This window comes from Salvelinus alpinus, chromosome 37, assembly GCF_045679555.1.
Source record: "Salvelinus alpinus chromosome 37, SLU_Salpinus.1, whole genome shotgun sequence".
Classification (NCBI taxonomy): Eukaryota; Metazoa; Chordata; class Actinopteri; order Salmoniformes; family Salmonidae; genus Salvelinus; species Salvelinus alpinus.
This window is the reverse complement of record NC_092122.1, coordinates 11,603,155-11,624,042: the sequence shown is the minus strand read 5'-3', so window position 1 is coordinate 11,624,042 and position 20,888 is coordinate 11,603,155. Positions and strand designations below refer to the sequence as shown.

Sequence of the window (20,888 nt, the reverse complement as noted above, 5' to 3'; positions counted from 1 at the left end):
CAGAGGAAATACAGTGTACAGGCTTCCCTTCCCTCTAATTAATATGCTTCCAGAGCCTCAGAACCGCCAAGGCTGCAGCCTGCCAACACCCCAAGCAGGCGTAACCATGGTCCAAGGGCCTGTTAAACCCAGAGGAGCAGCTAGAGACTTCCAGAACCTGGGAGGGGACAAGAGACACAATCCTATTGCTCTTCTATCACTCCACTGTGTTTAATATACACACAGGGACAGAGGACAGCAGCAGGAGTCTGGTATAGGAAAGGACCCTACATCACACACACACTGAAATATATTCACACACAGAATATATAATGTAGTCAGACACAAATAAGCATCTAAATGCAGTTAGAGACGCAGTAAAGGCCTACACACACACACACACACACGCACACACACACACACACACTACAGACAGCCACAGTGTGTGACGTGACAGTAATGGGAGATATCCCCTGGTAATCACTGACACTGTGTGACAGCAGGGCAGCGTGGGCCGAGGAGAAATGAGAACACACACTCACCCCTGTTAAGGTCTTTATGTTATGCAGTGCATTCTGGGCTTCAAGGGCAGCTTTCCGTGTGTAAAACGTGACAAAACAGCACCCTGGGAGAAGAGAGGGGGAGAGAGAGAAAGAGATCGAGAGAACATGTTAAGTAACCAAAAAAGTGTTCTTAATTAATTCATACAGTTTTACGTCATCTGCCAAAAGTAGGCTCAAGGAGAAACCAGCTTAGCATTTAAATGCAGAAAACATTCGCGATTTTAAAACAAAACAATTCACAATTCATGACTTGAGTGACATTACTTCAGAATGACAGAGACACATCAAAGATAGAGAGAAGGGTTCGAAAGATGGAGAAACAGGAGCCAGTCAGAGAGCCAGTGAGAGAGAACGACAGAGAAAGGAAGGAGAGAGAGGGAGAGAGAGAGAGAGAATGAAAGTCATTATAAATAAAGAAGTAATCTCCAGTGTAGGTAGCAGACAGTCCAGCTGTAGACCATTAAGCCACAGTCAGCAGTTTAAGGAGCAGAGGAACTGCTGAGTCTTGTAGAATCACTCCTTCACACACATTTACAGTTTTCAATTCTTCATTTTCTGAGACGTGTGTGAATGACTAGTCCTGCTGTCCATCCATCTCACTTCCGTTATGTTGCACAGGTACCATGTATTTTTAACCCTACGCCCTCTGAGAGGAATCGGTAGTATGCATTGGAGCTTGCTTTGCAGAGGGGTTGATGATTCCATTCCATTGGAAAGGTGTTTCATATGGTGTTGTCTGTGTTTGGGATGGTTAAAGTCTTGGCCTAGCATGAAGTAGGGCTTGGGTATGGGCAGGTTCGAGTTTAGTGTAACAGTAGTAGTCTATATTACAATTCCCATAGCGTATAGCCTGTGTATGGGAGGGGTTAGCCTAGCATTAGCTGTGTGTTGTGATGCCCATGTGTATGGAAAGGTTTGAGCTTCGTATTAGCACTGTTGTCATTCCCATAGCGTAGAGGCTGTATGGAAGGGTTAGCCCAGAGTCTGGCAATATATGTGTATTGTCGTTCCCAAAGCACACAGCCTATTTAGCTCTTATTGTGTTATCATAGGTATGGGGGGTTAGCGTATTAGTGGTGTGTATTGTGAATCCCTAGCATTAGTGTTGTATCAGCGTTTAGCATTAGGGTCTTAGCCTAGCATAGGCCTATTGTGATTCTCATAGGGTAGGGCCTGTGTATGGGATGGTAAGTGTAGCAGTAGTGGTGTGTATTGTGATTCTCATAGCGTAGGGCCTGTGTATGGGATGGTAAGTGTAACAGTAGTGGTGTGTATTGTGATATCCATAGCGTAGGGCCTGTGTATGGGATGGTAATTGTAACAGTAGTGGTGTGTATTGTGATCTCCATAGCGTAGGGCCTGTGTATGGGATGGTAAGTGTAACAGTAGTGGTGTGTATTGTGATCTCCATAGCGTAGGGCCTGTGTATGGGATGGTAATTGTAACAGTAGTGGTGTGTATTGTGATCTCCATAGCGTAGGGCCTGTGTATGGGATGGTAAGTGTAACAGTAGTGGTGTGTATTGTGATCTCCATAGTGTAGGGCCTGTGTATGGGATGGTAAGTGTAACAGTAGTGGTGTGTATTGTGATCTCTATAGCGTAGGGCCTGTGTATGGGATGGTAAGTGTAACAGTAGTGGTGTGTATTGTGATCCCCATAGCGTAGGGCCTGTGTATGGGATGGTAAGTGTAGCAGTAGTGGTGTGTATTGTGATCTCCATAGCGTAGGGCCTGTGTATGGGATGGTAAGTGTAGCAGTAGTGGTGTGTATTGTGATTCTCATAGCGTAGGGCCTGTGTATAGGATGGTAAGTGTAGCAGTAGTGGTGTGTATTGTGATTCTCATAGGGTAGGGCCTGTGTATGGGATGGTAAGTGTAACAGTAGTGGGGTGTATTGTGATCTCCATAGCGTAGGGCCTGTGTATGGGATGGTAAGTGTAGCAGTAGTGGTGTGTATTGTGATCTCCATAGCGTAGGGCCTGTGTATGGGATGGTAAGTGTAGCAGTAGTGGTGTGTATTGTGATTCTCATAGCGTAGGGCCTGTGTATAGGATGGTAAGTGTAGCAGTAGTGGTGTGTATTGTGATTCTCATAGGGTAGGGCCTGTGTATGGGATGGTAAGTGTAACAGTAGTGGTGTGTATTGTGATCTCCATAGCGTAGGGCCTGTGTATGGGATGGTAAGTGTAACAGTAGTGGTGTGTATTGTGATCTCCATAGCGTAGGGCCTGTGTATGGGATGGTAAGTGTAACAGTAGTGGTGTGTATTGTGATCTCCATAGCGTAGGGCCTGTGTATGGGATGGTAAGTGTAACAGTAGTGGTGTGTATTGTGATCCCCATAGCGTAGGGCCTGTGTATGGGATGGTAAGTGTAACAGTAGTGGTGTGTATTGTGATTCTCATAGCGTAGGGCCTGTGTATGGGATGGTAATTGTAACAGTAGTGGTGTGTATTGTGATTCTCATAGCGTAGGGCCTGTGTATGGGATGGTAAGTGTAACAGTAGTGGTGTGTATTGTGATCTCCATAGCGTAGGGCCTGTGTATGGGATGGTAAGTGTAACAGTAGTGGTGTGTATTGTGATCTCCATAGCGTAGGGCCTGTGTATGGGATGGTAAGTGTAGCAGTAGTGGTGTGTATTGTGATCTCCATAGCGTAGGGCCTGTGTATAGGATGGTAAGTGTAACAGTAGTGGTGTGTATTGTGATATCCATAGCGTAGGGCCTGTGTATGGGATGGTAATTGTAACAGTAGTGGTGTGTATTGTGATATCCATAGCGTAGGGCCTGTGTATGGGATGGTAAGTGTAACAGTAGTGGTGTGTATTGTGATCTCCATAGCGTAGGGCCTGTGTATGGGATGGTAAGTGTAACAGTAGTGGTGTGTATTGTGATCTCCATAGCGTAGGGCCTGTGTATGGGATGGTAAGTGTAACAGTAGTGGTGTGTATTGTGATCCCCATAGCGTAGGGCCTGTGTATGGGATGGTAAGTGTAACAGTAGTGGTGTGTATTGTGATTCTCATAGCGTAGGGCCTGTGTATGGGATGGTAATTGTAACAGTAGTGGTGTGTATTGTGATTCTCATAGCGTAGGGCCTGTGTATGGGATGGTAAGTGTAACAGTAGTGGTGTGTATTGTGATCTCCATAGCGTAGGGCCTGTGTATGGGATGGTAAGTGTAACAGTAGTGGTGTGTATTGTGATCTCCATAGCGTAGGGCCTGTGTATGGGATGGTAAGTGTAGCAGTAGTGGTGTGTATTGTGATCTCCATAGCGTAGGGCCTGTGTATAGGATGGTAAGTGTAACAGTAGTGGTGTGTATTGTGATATCCATAGCGTAGGGCCTGTGTATGGGATGGTAATTGTAACAGTAGTGGTGTGTATTGTGATATCCATAGCGTAGGGCCTGTGTATGGGATGGTAAGTGTAACAGTAGTGGTGTGTATTGTGATTCTCATAGCGTAGGGCCTGTGTATGGGATGATCACCACTGTATTGTGATCTTTCTTCACATTAAAAATAGTGAAGAAATGCATGCTGAGGAAAATAGAGCCATTCTACAAATTAGTACTAACCCAAATACAGTGGGGAACAATGGGCCTTCAAAGAAGGGATAAGGATTTATAAAATAATGATTATAATAACAATGATGTTCTGATTTAATCTCGTAAATTTTTGTTGGTAAGGGAAGGGTTAACACTGAGGGTTAACACCAATTAGGATTTGTATTTGCAGTCTCTGGGGAGATACATCTAGCTAGCTAAGTCAGCCATTGGCTAGGCCATCAGAAGCTAGATAAAGGCATATGCCATTCAACTGTATTAGGGCAAAATATTGGAGTGACAGTGGAATCAACCAATCACATTTTGACTTAATGGGTGGAACCATTTTTACAAAAACTTCTGCCTATTTGAAGGCCAACAGGTGTTATCAAAGAGGATGTTGTTGCTAATGTGTTAGCTTCTCCCTTTCCAAGAATAATGAGCATCATCTGGTGAGGGGAACTGTGTTTTTTATTGCAGCACGTTTGCTGTAGTTAGCCATCTCTTTGAAAATAACTTGTGTGTGAAACATTGTTGCATTTAAAGTGGAACTGACAGCATTTTAGCAATATGACATTTACACCCCCAGGAAGAATATGACACATTTAAAAAAACAAATCTGACAAGTGACCACTTAGATATGGTCATTTTCACGTTTTCATAGATTCTTAGAATATTTGGCATTTGTGATAAGTCTATAGTAATATAGAGTTGGAAAGCGGCCGTGAGTTTGGAAAATTAAAAGACACTGCAGTAAATAAAACCAAATAAAACCATCTGTCTTGTCCAGGACCGGAGTCAACACAGACCGGTGCGCTATAGCCAATCAGAGCTACAGTAGACCTTTAAACAAACAAGCCAATTGTCACACAGACCTTCCATCATTCACACTGAACTGGACTGTGTGTTTACAGGCAGTAGGACATTCCATCATTCACACTGAACTGGACTGTGTGTTTACAGGCAGTAGGACATTCCATCATTCACACTGAACTGGACTGTGTGTTTACAGTCAGTAGGACCTGCCATCATTCACACTGAACTGGACTGTGTGTTTACAGGCAGTAGGACCTGCCATCATTCACACTGAACTGGACTGTGTGTTTACAGGCAGTAGGACCTTCCATCATTCACACTGAACTGGACTGTGTGTTTACAGGCAGTAGGACCTTCCATCATTCACACTGAACTGGACTGTGTGTTTACAGGAAGTAGCAACAGTGTGACTTTAGATCATTAGAACGCATTCACCAAATGCCACAAAATACACCTGAATGGATTTCTGCAAATATGTAAATACCACAGGAGTCCTGTTTCATTTGTTTGACACCTCTAGCACGGAGATGCAGTGTCTTAGACCACTGCCCCACTTGGGAGCCCAGATAGCCAGAGTGAATTTGTGAATGCAAGATATATGCTAACTGGAGTTGTTCTTGCTAGCTAACCAAATGACACCTGCATCTCTAGCTGTGTACAGCCACTGAAAAACGATATGAGGGGAAAGAGTCAGTTGCTCACCCACTCCTCTAATGGGATGACATGACATCCTCCTAGCAGCTAGCTTGCTATCTATCCAGCTAACGTTAGGCTCCGTGTTTTTAGCTTGCTACAGTACATAAATAGATACTCTAGCCTACTAGCCACGTTATAACTGCCTTGTGATCATTGCCCTTGCTAGTTTGATTGTATTGACATTCCCAGCCTTAGTTACATTCGTCCATTTTTTGTCCAGAATATTGAAACTGAAATCCCGAATGGAGGCAGCAAACAATGTACCAGGCCAGCTGTGATTTACAACCTAACAGCAATATGTTTTGGACTACCAAGAAATGTATTGGTGAATGATATTAATCATGCATTGAACTGCATCCATCTGTTCTGCCAACAATGCCTTACTCTGTCATGGAACGTTGAGTTAAATAGTCTATTTGTAAAACCCCTTATAAAGAGGGTTTTTTGTAGCATAAACTGGGAATTTGATATTTTTTACTGATATTATGATTTTCTGCTCGTTACATATCTGCAAAGTAGTTACAACTCTGTCAGTTCCACTTTAAACTTTAGGTCCCCGGTTACTTTGTGTGCTAAACGTGAAATGTTTTTTTGCAATGGGAAGCAATAGTCAATTGGGAAACGCTTAATGTTTTGTTTTTGTCTTCTTATGAATGGGACCTACTGGTTTATGGACTGCTTCTCCTTTAACATCATGCTGTGTGACTGCTGTCTTCCCATCGACCCTATGTAGTGGTGCTTTAACATCATGCTGTGTGACTGCTGTCTTCCCATCGACCCTATGTAGTGGTGCTTTAACATCATGCTGTGTGACTGCTGTCTCTCCATCAGCCCTATGCAGTGGTGTAGTGGTGCTTTAACATCATGCTGTGTGACTGCTGTCTTTCCATCAGCCCTATGCAGCGGTGTAGTGGTGCTTTAACATCATGCTGTGTGACTGCTGTCTTTCCATCGACCCTATGCAGTGGTGTAGTGGTGCTTTAACATCATGCTGTGTGACTGCTGTCTTTCCATCAGCCCTATGCAGCGGTGTAGTGGTGCTTTAACATCATGCTGTGTGACTGCTGTCTTTCCATCAGCCCTATGCAGCGGTGTAGTGGTGCTTTAACATCATGCTGTGTGACTGCTGTCTTTCCATCGACCCTATGCAGCGGTGTAGTGGTGCTTTAACATCATGCTGTGTGACTGCTGTCTTTCCATCAGCCCTATGCAGCGGTGTAGTGGTGCTTTAACATCATGCTGTGTGACTGCTGTCTTTCCATCGACCCTATGCAGTGGTGTAGTGGTGCTTTAACATCATGCTGTGTGACTGCTGTCTTTCCATCAGCCCTATGCAGCGGTGTAGTGGTGCTTTAACATCATGCTGTGTGACTGCTGTCTTTCCATCGACCCTATGCAGTGGTGTAGTGATGCTTTAACATCATGCTGTGTGACTGCTGTCTTTCCATCAGCCCTATGCAGTGGTGTAGTGGTGCTTTAACATCATGCTGTGTGACTGCTGTCTTTCCATCGACCCTATGCAGTGGTGTAGTGGTGCTTTAACATCATGCTGTGTGACTGCTGTCTTTCCATCAGCCCTATGCAGTGGTGTAGTGGTGCTTTAACATCATGCTGTGTGACTGCTGTCTTTCCATCAGCCCTATGCAGCGGTGTAGTGGTGCTTTAACATCATGCTGTGTGACTGCTGTCTTTTCATCGACCCTATGCAGCGGTGTAGTGGTGCTTTAACATCATGCTGTGTGACTGCTGTCTTTCCATCGGCCCTATGCAGTGGTGTAGTGGTGCTTTAACATCATGCTGTGTGACTGCTGTCTTTCCATCGGCCCTATGCAGTGGTGTAGTGAAACTTTAACATCATGCTGTGTGACTGCTGTCTTCCCATCGGCCCTATGCAGTGGTGTAGTGATGCTTTAACATCATGCTGTGTGACTGCTGTCTTTCCATCGGCCCTATACAGGGGTGTAGTGGTTTCTGGAGAAGTGGGAAAACTAACATTTTGCCAAATAGTTCTCAAACGGCCAGCCCAGCAAAGGAAAGGCATCCCGTTTCCCTCTGTTTTTATGAGCTTTCCTACAGATTTGACAGATTTTCACTCTCAAAATCAAAACATGTTTAAATAGAAAAATATACTAAAATGTGATGTTCTAAGTCCACAACAATGCTTAAACTACATCAATCTGATTGGGTGGGCCTGTCAGGGCCTGGCTCCCCATTGGGTGGGCCTCTGTCCACCCAGGCCCATCCATGTCTACGCCCCTGATGCAAACAGCGCATGTTGACAATGGTGCATCACAAATAGCCTACTAACCAACACTTCGGACTTAACTTTTTCAATAGTTTACATACCCATTGTTGCCTTAGTTAGCATTTACTGGTAGACATCATAAATTGAAATGTCTTACCTACCCTACCCGCTACCGATGTCATTCTTCTGTGAGCTGCTCCATGCCAAAACGCTGCACACTTCCTGCCTGCACATGATATTTCGCTGAAACTAGGCTATGTGCACGGCACACAAGAATACTGTATATTTCACGTGCTTTGCGATTGTGTAGGCTACTTTATGCATATGATTTCTCTATTGTACTACGTAACTGATAAGTCGTATACCTCCACTACACTACTTTGATATGCATCAGTAGGGCTTAAGAAGTGAGTATACGCAATTCCCACTGAAAATAAGTGTGTGTATACGGTTTATACCTGCGCATAGCCTCCCCTACACCACTGGCCCTTTGTGTTTTACTAAAAGTGCACTCTACATGAGCGCCCTGGTATTACGGTTGATCTCCTTTCAGAATCACTAACCTGTCACACACTGAAGACCTATAGGTTCACCACTGTACTAACCTGTCACACACTGAAGACCTATAGGTTCACCACTGTACTAACCTGTCACACACTGAAGACCTATAGGTTCACCACTGTACCAACCTGTCACACACTGAAGACCTATAGGTTCACCACTGTACCAACCTGTCACACACTGAAGGCCTATAGGTTCACCACTGTACTAACCTGTCACACACTGAAGGTCTATAGGTTCACCACTGTACCAACCTGTCACACACTGAAGACCTATAGGTTCACCACTGTACTAACCTGTCACACACTGAAGGTCTATAGGTTCACCACTGTACCAACCTGTCACACACTGAAGGCCTATAGGTTCACCACTGTACTAACCTGTCACACACTGAAGGTCTATAGGTTCACCACTGTACTAACCTGTCACACACTGAAGGCCTATAGGTTCACCACTGTACTAACCTGTCACACACTGAAGGTCTATAGGTTCACCACTGTACTGACCTGTCACACACTGAAGGTCTATAGGTTCACCACTGTACTAACCTGTCACACACTGAAGGCCTATAGGTTCACCACTGTACTAACCTGTCACACACTGAAGGCCTATAGGTTCATCACTGTACTAACCTGTCACACACTGACGACCTATAGGTTCAACACTGTACTAACCTGTCACACACTGAAGGTCTATAGGTTCACCACTGTACTGACCTGTCACACACTGAAGGCCTATAGGTTCACCACTGTACTAACCTGTCACACACTGAAGGTCTATAGGTTCACCACTGTACTGACCTGTCACACACTGAAGGTCTATAGGTTCACCACTGTACTAACCTGTCACACACTGAAGACCTATAGGTTCACCACTGTACTAACCTGTCACACACTGAAGACCTATAGGTTCACCACTGTACTAACCTGTCACACACTGAAGGCCTATAGGTTCACCACTGTACTAACCTGTCACACACTGAAGACCTATAGGTTCACCACTGTACTAACCTGTCACACACTGAAGACCTATAGGTTCACCACTGTACTAACCTGTCACACACTGAAGACCTATAGGTTCACCACTGTACTAACCTGTCACACACTGAAGACCTATAGGTTCACCACTGTACTAACCTGTCACACACTGAATACCTATAGGTTCACCACTGTACTAACCTGTCACACACTGAAGACCTATAGGTTCACCACTGTACTAACCTGTCACACACTGAAGGTCTATAGGTTCACCACTGTAACCTGTCACACACTGAAGACCTATAGGTTCACCACTGTACTAACCTGTCACACACTGAAGGCCTATAGGTTCACCACTGTACTAACCTGTCACACACTGAAGGTCTATAGGTTCACCACTGTAACCTGTCACACACTGAAGACCTATAGGTTCACCACTGTACTAACCTGTCACACACTGAAGGCCTATAGGTTCACCACTGTACTAACCTGTCACACACTGAAGGTCTATAGGTTCACCACTGTAACCTGTCACACACTGAATACCTATAGGTTCACTACTGTAACCTGTCACACACTGAAGACCTATAGGTTCACCACTGTACTAACCTGTCACACACTGAAGACCTATAGGTTCACCACTGTACTAACCTGTCACACACTGAAGGTCTATAGGTTCACCACTGTAACCTGTCACACACTGAAGGCCTATAGGTTCACCACTGTACTAACCTGTCACACACTGAAGACCTATAGGTTCACCACTGTACTAACCTGTCACACACTGAAGACCTATAGGTTCACCACTGTACTAACCTGTCACACACTGAAGACCTATAGGTTCACCACTGTACTAACCTGTCACACACTGAAGACCTATAGGTTCACCACTGTACTAACCTGTCACACACTGAAGACCTATAGGTTCACCACTGTACTAACCTGTCACACACTGAAGGCCTATAGGTTCACCACTGTACTAACCTGTCACACACTGAAGACCTATAGGTTCACCACTGTACTAACCTGTCACACACTGAAGACCTATAGGTTCACCACTGTACTAACCTGTCACACACTGAAGACCTATAGGTTCACCACTGTACTAACCTGTCACACACTGAAGACCTATAGGTTCACCACTGTACTAACCTGTCACACACTGAAGACCTATAGGTTCGCCACTGTACTAACCTGTCACACACTGAAGGTCTATAGGTTCACCACTGTACTAACCTGTCACACACTGAAGACCTATAGGTTCATCACTGTACTAACCTGTCACACACTGAAGGCCTATAGGTTCACCACTGTACTAACCTGTCACACACTGAAGGTCTATAGGTTCATCACTGTACTAACCTGTCACACACTGAAGGTCTATAGGTTCACCACTGTACTAACCTGTCACACACTGAAGACCTATAGGTTCACCACTGTACTAACCTGTCACACACTGAAGGTCTATAGGTTCACCACTGTACTAACCTGTCACACACTGAAGACCTATAGGTTCACCACTGTACTAACCTATCACACACTGAAGACCTATAGGTTCTCCACTGTACTAACCTGTCACACACTGAAGACCTATAGGTTCACCACTGTACTAACCTGTCACACACTGAAGGTCTATAGGTTCACCACTGTACTGACCTGTCACACACTGAAGGTCTATAGGTTCACCACTGTACTAACCTGTCACACACTGAAGACCTATAGGTTCACCACTGTACTAACCTGTCACACACTGAAGACCTATAGGTTCACCACTGTACTAACCTGTCACACACTGAAGGCCTATAGGTTCACCACTGTACTAACCTGTCACACACTGAAGACCTATAGGTTCACCACTGTACTAACCTGTCACACACTGAAGACCTATAGGTTCACCACTGTACTAACCTGTCACACACTGAAGACCTATAGGTTCACCACTGTACTAACCTGTCACACACTGAAGACCTATAGGTTCACCACTGTACTAACCTGTCACACACTGAATACCTATAGGTTCACCACTGTACTAACCTGTCACACACTGAAGGTCTATAGGTTCACCACTGTAACCTGTCACACACTGAAGACCTATAGGTTCACCACTGTACTAACCTGTCACACACTGAAGGCCTATAGGTTCACCACTGTACTAACCTGTCACACACTGAAGGTCTATAGGTTCACCACTGTAACCTGTCACACACTGAAGACCTATAGGTTCACCACTGTACTAACCTGTCACACACTGAAGGCCTATAGGTTCACCACTGTACTAACCTGTCACACACTGAAGGTCTATAGGTTCACCACTGTAACCTGTCACACACTGAATACCTATAGGTTCACCACTGTACTAACCTGTCACACACTGAATACCTATAGGTTCACCACTGTACTAACCTGTCACACACTGAAGGCCTATAGGTTCACCACTGTAACCTGTCACACACTGAAGACCTATAGGTTCACCACTGTACTAACCTGTCACACACTGAAGACCTATAGGTTCACCACTGTACTAACCTGTCACACACTGAAGACCTATAGGTTCACCACTGTACTAACCTGTCACACACTGAAGACCTATAGGTTCACCACTGTACTAACCTGTCACACACTGAAGGCCTATAGGTTCACCACTGTACTAACCTGTCACACAATGAAGACCTATAGGTTCACCACTGTACTAACCTGTCACACACTGAAGACCTATAGGTTCACCACTGTACTAACCTGTCACACACTGAAGACCTATAGGTTCACCACTGTACTAACCTGTCACACACTGAAGACCTATAGGTTCGCCACTGTACTAACCTGTCACACACTGAAGACCTATAGGTTCGCCACTGTACTAACCTGTCACACACTGAATGTCTATAGGTTCACCACTGTACTAACCTGTCACACACTGAAGACCTATAGGTTCATCACTGTACTAACCTGTCACACACTGAAGGCCTATAGGTTCACCACTGTACTAACCTGTCACACACTGAAGGTCTATAGGTTCATCACTGTACTAACCTGTCACACACTGAAGGTCTATAGGTTCACCACTGTACTAACCTGTCACACACTGAAGACCTATAGGTTCACCACTGTACTAACCTGTCACACACTGAAGGTCTATAGGTTCACCACTGTACTAACCTGTCACACACTGAAGACCTATAGGTTCACCACTGTACTAACCTATCACACACTGAAGACCTATAGGTTCTCCACTGTACTAACCTGTCACACACTGAAGACCTATAGGTTCACCACTGTACTAACCTGTCACACACTGAAGGTCTATAGGTTCATCACTGTACTAACCTGTCACACACTGAAGACCTATAGGTTCACCACTGTACTAACCGGTCACACACTGAAGGCCTATAGGTTCACCACTGTACTAACCTGTTACACACTGAAGGCCTATAGGTTCACCACTGTACTAACCTGTCACACACTGAAGGCCTATAGGTTCACCACTGTACTAACCTGTGACACACTGAAGACCTATAGGTTCATCACTGTACTAACCTGTCACACACTGAAGGTCTATAGGTTCACCACTGTACTAACCTGTCACACACTGAAGGTCTATAGGTTCACCACTGTACTAACCTGTCACACACTGAAGGCCTATAGGTTCACCACTGTACTAACCTGTCACACACTGAAGACCTATAGGTTCACCACTGTACTAACCTGTCACACACTGAAGGCCTATAGGTTCACCACTGTACTAACCTGTCACATACTGAAGGCCTATAGGTTCACCACTGTACTAACCTGTCACACACTGAAGGCCTATAGGTTCACCACTGTACTAACCTGTCACATACTGAAGGCCTATAGGTTCACCACTGTACTAACCTGTCACACACTGAAGGTCTATAGGTTCACCACTGTACTAACCTGTCACACACTGAAGACCTATAGGTTCACCACTGTACTAACCTGTCACACACTGAAGGCCTATAGGTTCACCACTGTACTAACCTGTCACACACTGAAGACCTATAGGTTCACCACTGTACTAACCTGTCACACACTGAAGACCTATAGGTTCACCACTGTACTAACCTGTCACACACTGAAGGTCTATAGGTTCACCACTGTACTAACCTGTCACACACTGAAGACCTATAGGTTCACCACTGTACTAACCTGTCACACACTGAAGACCTATAGGTTCACCACTGTACTAACCTGTCACACACTGAAGGCCTATAGGTTCACCACTGTACTAACCTGTCACATACTGAAGGCCTATAGGTTCACCACTGTACTAACCTGTCACACACTGAAGGCCTATAGGTTCACCACTGTACTAACCTGTCACACACTGAAGGTCTATAGGTTCACCACTGTACTAACCTGTCACCCACTGAAGGCCTATAGGTTCACCACTGTACTAACCTGTCACACACTGAAGGTCTATAGGTTCACCACTGTACTAACCTGTCACACACTGAAGGTCTATAGGTTCACCACTGTACTAACCTGTCACACACTGAAGACCTATAGGTTCACCACTGTACTAACCTGTCACACACTGAAGGCCTATAGGTTCACCACTGTACTAACCTGTCACACACTGAAGACCTATAGGTTCACCACTGTACTAACCTGTCACACACTGAAGACCTATAGGTTCACCACTGTACTAACCTGTCACACACTGAAGGCCTATAGGTTCACCACTGTACTAACCTGTCACATACTGAAGGACTATAGGTTCACCACTGTACTAACCTGTCACACACTGAAGGCCTATAGGTTCACCACTGTACTAACCTGTCACATACTGAAGGCCTATAGGTTCACCACTGTACTAACCTGTCACACACTGAAGGTCTATAGGTTCACCACTGTACTAACCTGTCACACACTGAAGGTTCACCACTGTACTAACCTGTCACACTGAAGACCTATAGGTTCACCACTGTACTAACCTGTCACACACTGAAGGTCTATAGGTTCACCACTGTACTAACCTGTCACACACCGAAGACCTATAGGTTCACCACTGTACTAACCTGTCACACACTGAAGGCCTATAGGTTCACCACTGTACTAACCTGTCACACACTGAAGACCTATAGGTTCACCACTGTACTAACCTGTCACACACTGAAGGCCTATAGGTTCACCACTGTACTAACCTGTCACACACTGAAGGCCTATAGGTTCACCACTGTACTAACCTGTCACACACTGAAGGCCTATAGGTTCACCACTGTACTAACCTGTCACACACTGAAGACCTATAGGTTCACCACTGTACTAACCTGTCACACACTGAAGACCTATAGGTTCACCACTGTACTAACCTGTCACACACTGAAGGCCTATAGGTTCACCACTGTACTAACCTGTCACACACTGAAGACCTATAGGTTCACCACTGTACTAACCTGTCACACACTGAAGGCCTATAGGTTCACCACTGTACTAACCTGTCACATACTGAAGGCCTATAGGTTCACCACTGTACTAACCTGTCACACACTGAAGGTCTATAGGTTCACCACTGTACTAACCTGTCACACACTGAAGGTTCACCACTGTACTAACCTGTCACACTGAAGACCTATAGGTTCACCACTGTACTAACCTGTCACACACTGAAGGTCTATAGGTTCACCACTGTACTAACCTGTCACACACTGAAGACCTATAGGTTCACCACTGTACTAACCTGTCACACACTGAAGGCCTATAGGTTCACCACTGTACTAACCTGTCACACACTGAAGACCTATAGGTTCACCACTGTACTAACCTGTCACACACTGAAGGCCTATAGGTTCACCACTGTACTAACCTGTCACACACTGAAGGCCTATAGGTTCACCACTGTACTAACCTGTCACACACTGAAGGCCTATAGGTTCACCGCTGTACTAACCTGTCACACACTGAAGGCCTATAGGTTCACCACTGAACTAACCTGTCACATACTGAAGGTCTATAGGTTCACCACTGTAACCTGTCACACACTGAAGGTCTATAGGTTCACCACTGTACTAACCTGTCACACACTGAAGACCTATAGGTTCACCACTGTACTAACCTGTCACACACTGAAGACCTATAGGTTCACCACTGTACCAACCTGTCACACACTGAAGGCCTATAGATTCACCACTGTACTAACCTGTCACACACTGAAGACCTATAGGTTCACCACTGTACTAACCTGTCACACACTGAAGGTCTATAGGTTCACCACTGTACTAACCTGTCACACACTGAAGGTCTATAGGTTCACCACTGTACTAACCTGTCACACACTGAAGGCCTATAGGTTCACCACTGTACTAACCAGTCACACACTGAAGGTCTATAGGTTCACCACTGTACTAACCTGTCACACACTGAAGACCTATAGGTTCACCACTGTACTAACCTGTCACACACTGAAGACCTATAGGTTCACCACTGTACTAACCTGTCACACACTGAAGGTCTATAGGTTCACCACTGTACTAACCTGTCACACACTGAAGGTCTATAGGTTCACCACTGTACTAACCTGTCACACACTGAAGGTCTATAGGTTCACCACTGTACTAACCTGTCACACTGAAGGCCTATAGGTTCACCACTGTACTAACCAGTCACACACTGAAGGTCTATAGGTTCACCACTGTACTAACCTGTCACACACTGAAGACCTATAGGTTCACCACTGTACTAACCTGTCACACACTGAAGGCCTATAGGTTCACCACTGTACTAACCTGTCACACACTGAAGACCTATAGGTTCACCACTGTACTAACCTGTCACACACTGAAGACCTATAGGTTCACCACTGTACTAACCTGTCACACACTGAAGACCTATAGGTTCACCACTGTACTAACCTGTCACACACTGAAGGTCTATAGGTTCACCACTGTACTAACCTGTCACACACTGAAGGTCTATAGGTTCACCACTGTACTAACCTGTCACACTGAAGGCCTATAGGTTCACCACTGTACTGACCTGTCACACACTGAAGACCTATAGGTTCACCACTGTACTAACCTGTCACACACTGAAGACCTATAGGTTCACCACTGTACTAACCTGTCACACACTGAAGGCCTATAGGTTCACCACTGTACTAACTTGTCACACACTGAAGACCTATAGGTTCACCACTGTACTAACCTGTCACACACTGAAGGCCTATAGGTTCATCACTGTACTAACCTGTCACACACTGAAGACCTATAGGTTCACCACTGTACTAACCTGTCACACACTGAAGGTCTATAGGTTCACCACTGTACTAACCTGTCACACACTGAAGGTCTATAGGTTCACCACTGCAGAAACATGTCTATAATAGATATAAAGACTGTTAACATACTGTCTTAATGTTTCCAGAAAGGAGTGTATATATTTGGCCGGTTGAAGAGGTTTTATGTGCTGACTGGAGTTGTTTTTACTCCGAAACAATGACGAGTCCTTTCTGTCGGAGACAGATTCCAGACATAGTACAAATGTATCCGACACCAAGACAAGACCGAGACACTCGATATCTGGTCTGGAGACCAGTCTGGAGTACTACAACATGGAGTGTGCTGTGAATAGCCTCTCTCTCAACATTTATATGAAGGCCAACAAGGCTTAGAATACACCACACACACTACACTAGACATACACACACATGCAGGCATGCACAAAACACACAGAGGTGAAAGAAAATATACACACACACATGCGCAAAACGCAGAGAGAGGGAGGAGTAGCCAGTGAGAGGAATAGAGATTAGGAGAGAGACGGTGTTTGTAAATGCTTTATATCTACTGAAGGAGCCTTTTGACTGCACAAAAAACCTGTGCCCTTCTCACACTGTCAATAACAACATCCACAACCACAGGTCCACACCATCATAGTAGACAGAGAGAGAGGTGGGGGGGTAGAGAGAGGAGGGGAGAGGAAAAATAAAAGGGATGAGAGAGGAGGGGGTGAAGAGGCACGGATGGAAGGAGAGTGGTAAGAGAAGAGAGGACTGGCATGGGGGGAGGGAGGGGGTCAAAAAGAGCGGAACGATTTCGTCAGATTGCAGATTGAGTGCAGCAAACGAGGAACAGAATGTTAGCATGGTTTAATAACAGGGAGGGGATAGAGGAGACAGAGCAATAGAGATGGAGAGAGAGAGGAATGAACAGCACTAATCTGGTCGTGCAGAGCTAGATGGAGGAGATGAATGTGAGGGAGGGGGGTTAGAGGGCACTCTACACCAGGTCCCTGCACTCTTCACTGGGCCCCAGCACCCAGGAAGAACCCCCTCACCCCCAGCCTCTGACCTACATTAATTAACTCTGCTGCTGCAATTACTGACCACACCACCCTCTGGTTAGAGTGGCTACACGGGAGAACACTATATGCTGTGTGTGTGTGAGAGAGAAATAGATCATACTCAATAAAGCAGGAGAGGAGTGGATTGATAGAGGGGGAAGAGAGTGAGAGAAGAGGGTTGGGAAGTACATTCAGCCAGGGCGGCCTGTGTTGAGAAGATTGGATCTTTGACTGGCAATATCTCCTTATGTCCACTGTACCTTCAGACCAGATTAGGACACACAGCACTTTACAAATCCACCACAACTAACTGTGGAGAAACGGCTCCAAATTAAATCCTCAAAAACGCTGTTCCCTGGCTAACCCCAAACACACACAGAGTAGGCTTCCAACACTGCACATGCCAATACCCACACCCCCCCCCCTCGCCCATTATAAAATCCACCTGCAGTCGCTCACTAATTGGACTTGGGTAGACTGCTAACACAGCGAATGTCTTGTTATGGCAATCTAATTGGCTGTGCTGCTTTAGGAAAGAATGAAATAAATCAGTGTTCTGACTCAGGTCGGCCCGGTCTCTACTGAATCCATTAGAGGAGATAATTGTGTTGGGAGGCAAAGCGTTTGCCGAGCGTTACCTCAGCGTTGAGGGAGAATGTGGTTGAATTAGAATTGTAAAGGTGAATGTGTGCCATTGGATAGCTGGATGCCCCTGGATACTACAGTGGGAAACCCCAGAGTGGATGTACATGGAGAGTAGTGATGGAGAATCAGATACTGTGAGCTGTTATATTTCAGCGTGTGTGTGTGTTGCTGATATGAGGTGTCGTTCTTTCAGACACCATGTCCAGAGATTTGTGCAGTAGATACAACTTGCTAATGAAGACATTACACCCATTTTGTGTGTCCTCCATGAGGACAGGCGCGATCATTAAGATTAATGACATAGTATGTCCCCTGCCAACACACACACACACACTCACTCACAACTGTGCTGTACACACCCGGCTAGACAACAGATGCAAACAAACCTGGGATGCAAACTGTTGTTGAGAGAGGAGAACTGTCTTTGTTTACCCCTCTGGCCCTCTCTCCTCTCCTCCCTCTCTCATCCCCCTCTCTGTGCTAAATCAAATTCTCTCTCGCTCTCTCCACTCATCTGTTTGTTGACTCTTAACACATTAAAGCAACAGCAGCCAAACTAAACTGTCCATACTGCACTGGCCAGTGTTCACACAGACACAGCATCCATCAGATAGTCCAGGCCTGGGACCAGACTCAACTCACCTAGCAGCTGCCCTTCCTGCAGAATAACCATCTAAAGACAACCAGACCACTCAGGCGGGAAACACTGTCTACGAACTCACTGGTGTAAAATGTATTCATTGTGCCATCTTTTACATGACAAATGGAGGAAAACCTTTTCTAGAAGCATCAGTAACAGTATGTGTAAGGAGGAATGTGTATCTACCATCAATGGATTAGAGAAGAATGGAGAGAGAGAGAGGAGAGAAAATAAAATAAAACTCCACTTCACAAATCCAAATTACTCTAGTAATAGTCAAGAGAGAGCCGCTGACCCGGCCTCTGGATCGCCAGGGGTGACGGAGCACACTCACTCAACCGTCTAACTGAGACCACTCTGAAAATATGGTCATTCATTTAAGCTAAACAGACCGGGGGGAAAGGGGCACAGTTTCCTTGACACCAATGAAATGAGAATTGGCTCCAATGCAACTGTGGAGCCGAGAGGGGCCATTGCGGCTCCACTGTGTGTGAGGGCTCTGACAAGGCCATGTCGCGCTAGAGAGTTCTTACGCAACGACGAGAAAACAACAGCGCCTAAAGCCTGGGAATATACAAGCCTAGACAGAGTACTATCAAACAGTCAATCTGTTCAATCCAATCCTCCATTTTACAGGCCAGAGAAAGAGAGAGAGAGCGAGAGATTGTTGAGTGTTTACAGTCTCAAGGAAGAGAGGAGAGGCTGTTTTCCCTACTTAAAGTAAAGTGTCTATGAGTGACACTCTCCCACACTTTGACTCATCAACCAGAGAAATCAGAACGACTCAAGGGATTAGTGACAGAGAAAGACAAAATGGAGGAAGAGAGGAGAGGCTGACGAGAGCAATGCATTGTTCACATCTCTTACGGAGAAACAACGAGGAAGAGAAGTCATCCAGAGGTTAGGGACACAGACAGAGGAGGAGAAAGAGAGAGACACATAAGCATGAACACACTCAGACTCAAACACATAGCCCATGACAGTGAGTTTAGGCCGGATGATTTGATTTAGGTATATCCCTGTCTCCCCTTGGCAGACTGCTGAATTGCTGTGTCAAGGCTTGTGGGAGCTTGTGACTCAGAAAGAGAGAGAGAGGGATGGAGAGAGAGATGAGGAGGGAAGAGAGAGAGCAAAACAGAGAGATGCTGTGGGGATGAGGAGGTGAGGGAAAGCTCTTGCTCCTTCTCTTCCATTCTTCCTTTTTATTTCTTGATTTAGTGAAGATAAATAAAATATGACATAAACAGGTGTGTGTCTGCAGTGGCCTTTACCAAAATCTCCTTTCTCTCCGTCTCCCTCTCCCCCCTACATCTTCCATCCGCCTACTCCCACTGTCTCCTCAAGCCGCCTGTCATCACAGTGCATTCTGTTGTCTCTCTGTGCGTTGGATGTGTGTCTGCTAATGTGGCAGCAGCATTGTCTCATTGTCGGCTCTGCTGCCTCTTTTGTTTTCCCTCCGACTTGACAAGTTCATCAGGAAAAGGCGGATGAGATGAACATGTATATATTAATTGTGTTTTGTGTCAAAGACACAGTTTCAGAGAAATATCAGGCTGGCATTGATGGAATTTATCCATGTCTACTGTGCAGTATGCCTTTGTGTTCATTCCTTACTTTTTCTCTGTAGGATTGCATAAGCTGTGAGTGAGTGATTCTCCATCTTATCTTTGTTCGGCTGAGCGTTCTGGCTGTTGTGTGTGTGTGTGTGGTCTGTGTGTGTATGACTGTCTCCCCGCCATACCTTTGCTCTGTGGAGGGTTCTGGCTGCTGTGTGTGTGTGTGTATGACTGTCTCTCCGCCATACCTTTGCTCTGTGGAGGGTTCTGGCTGCTGTGTGTGTGTGGTCTGTGTGTGTATGACTGTCTCTCCGCCATACCTTTGCTCTGTGGAGGGTTCTGGCTGTTGTGTGTGTGTGTGTGTGTGTGTAT

At 45.4% G+C, this 20,888-nt stretch overlaps 1 protein-coding gene across 37 annotated transcripts in view; it reads right to left on the bottom strand.

Moving 5' to 3' along the window:
* The window catches only part of LOC139565913 (CUGBP Elav-like family member 2), a 213,320-nt gene that overhangs the window by 52,855 nt on the left and 139,577 nt on the right, over positions 1-20,888 (bottom strand). For 36 of the 37 annotated variants that reach the window (XM_071386573.1, XM_071386570.1, XM_071386603.1 and 33 more), the window contains one exon: positions 522-604. In XM_071386573.1, the coding sequence (XP_071242674.1) occupies positions 522-604 (83 nt within the window). Of the gene's footprint in view, positions 1-521; positions 605-20,701; positions 20,778-20,888 lie in introns of those variants that run through there. The other variant, XM_071386588.1, reaches the window with a different exon arrangement.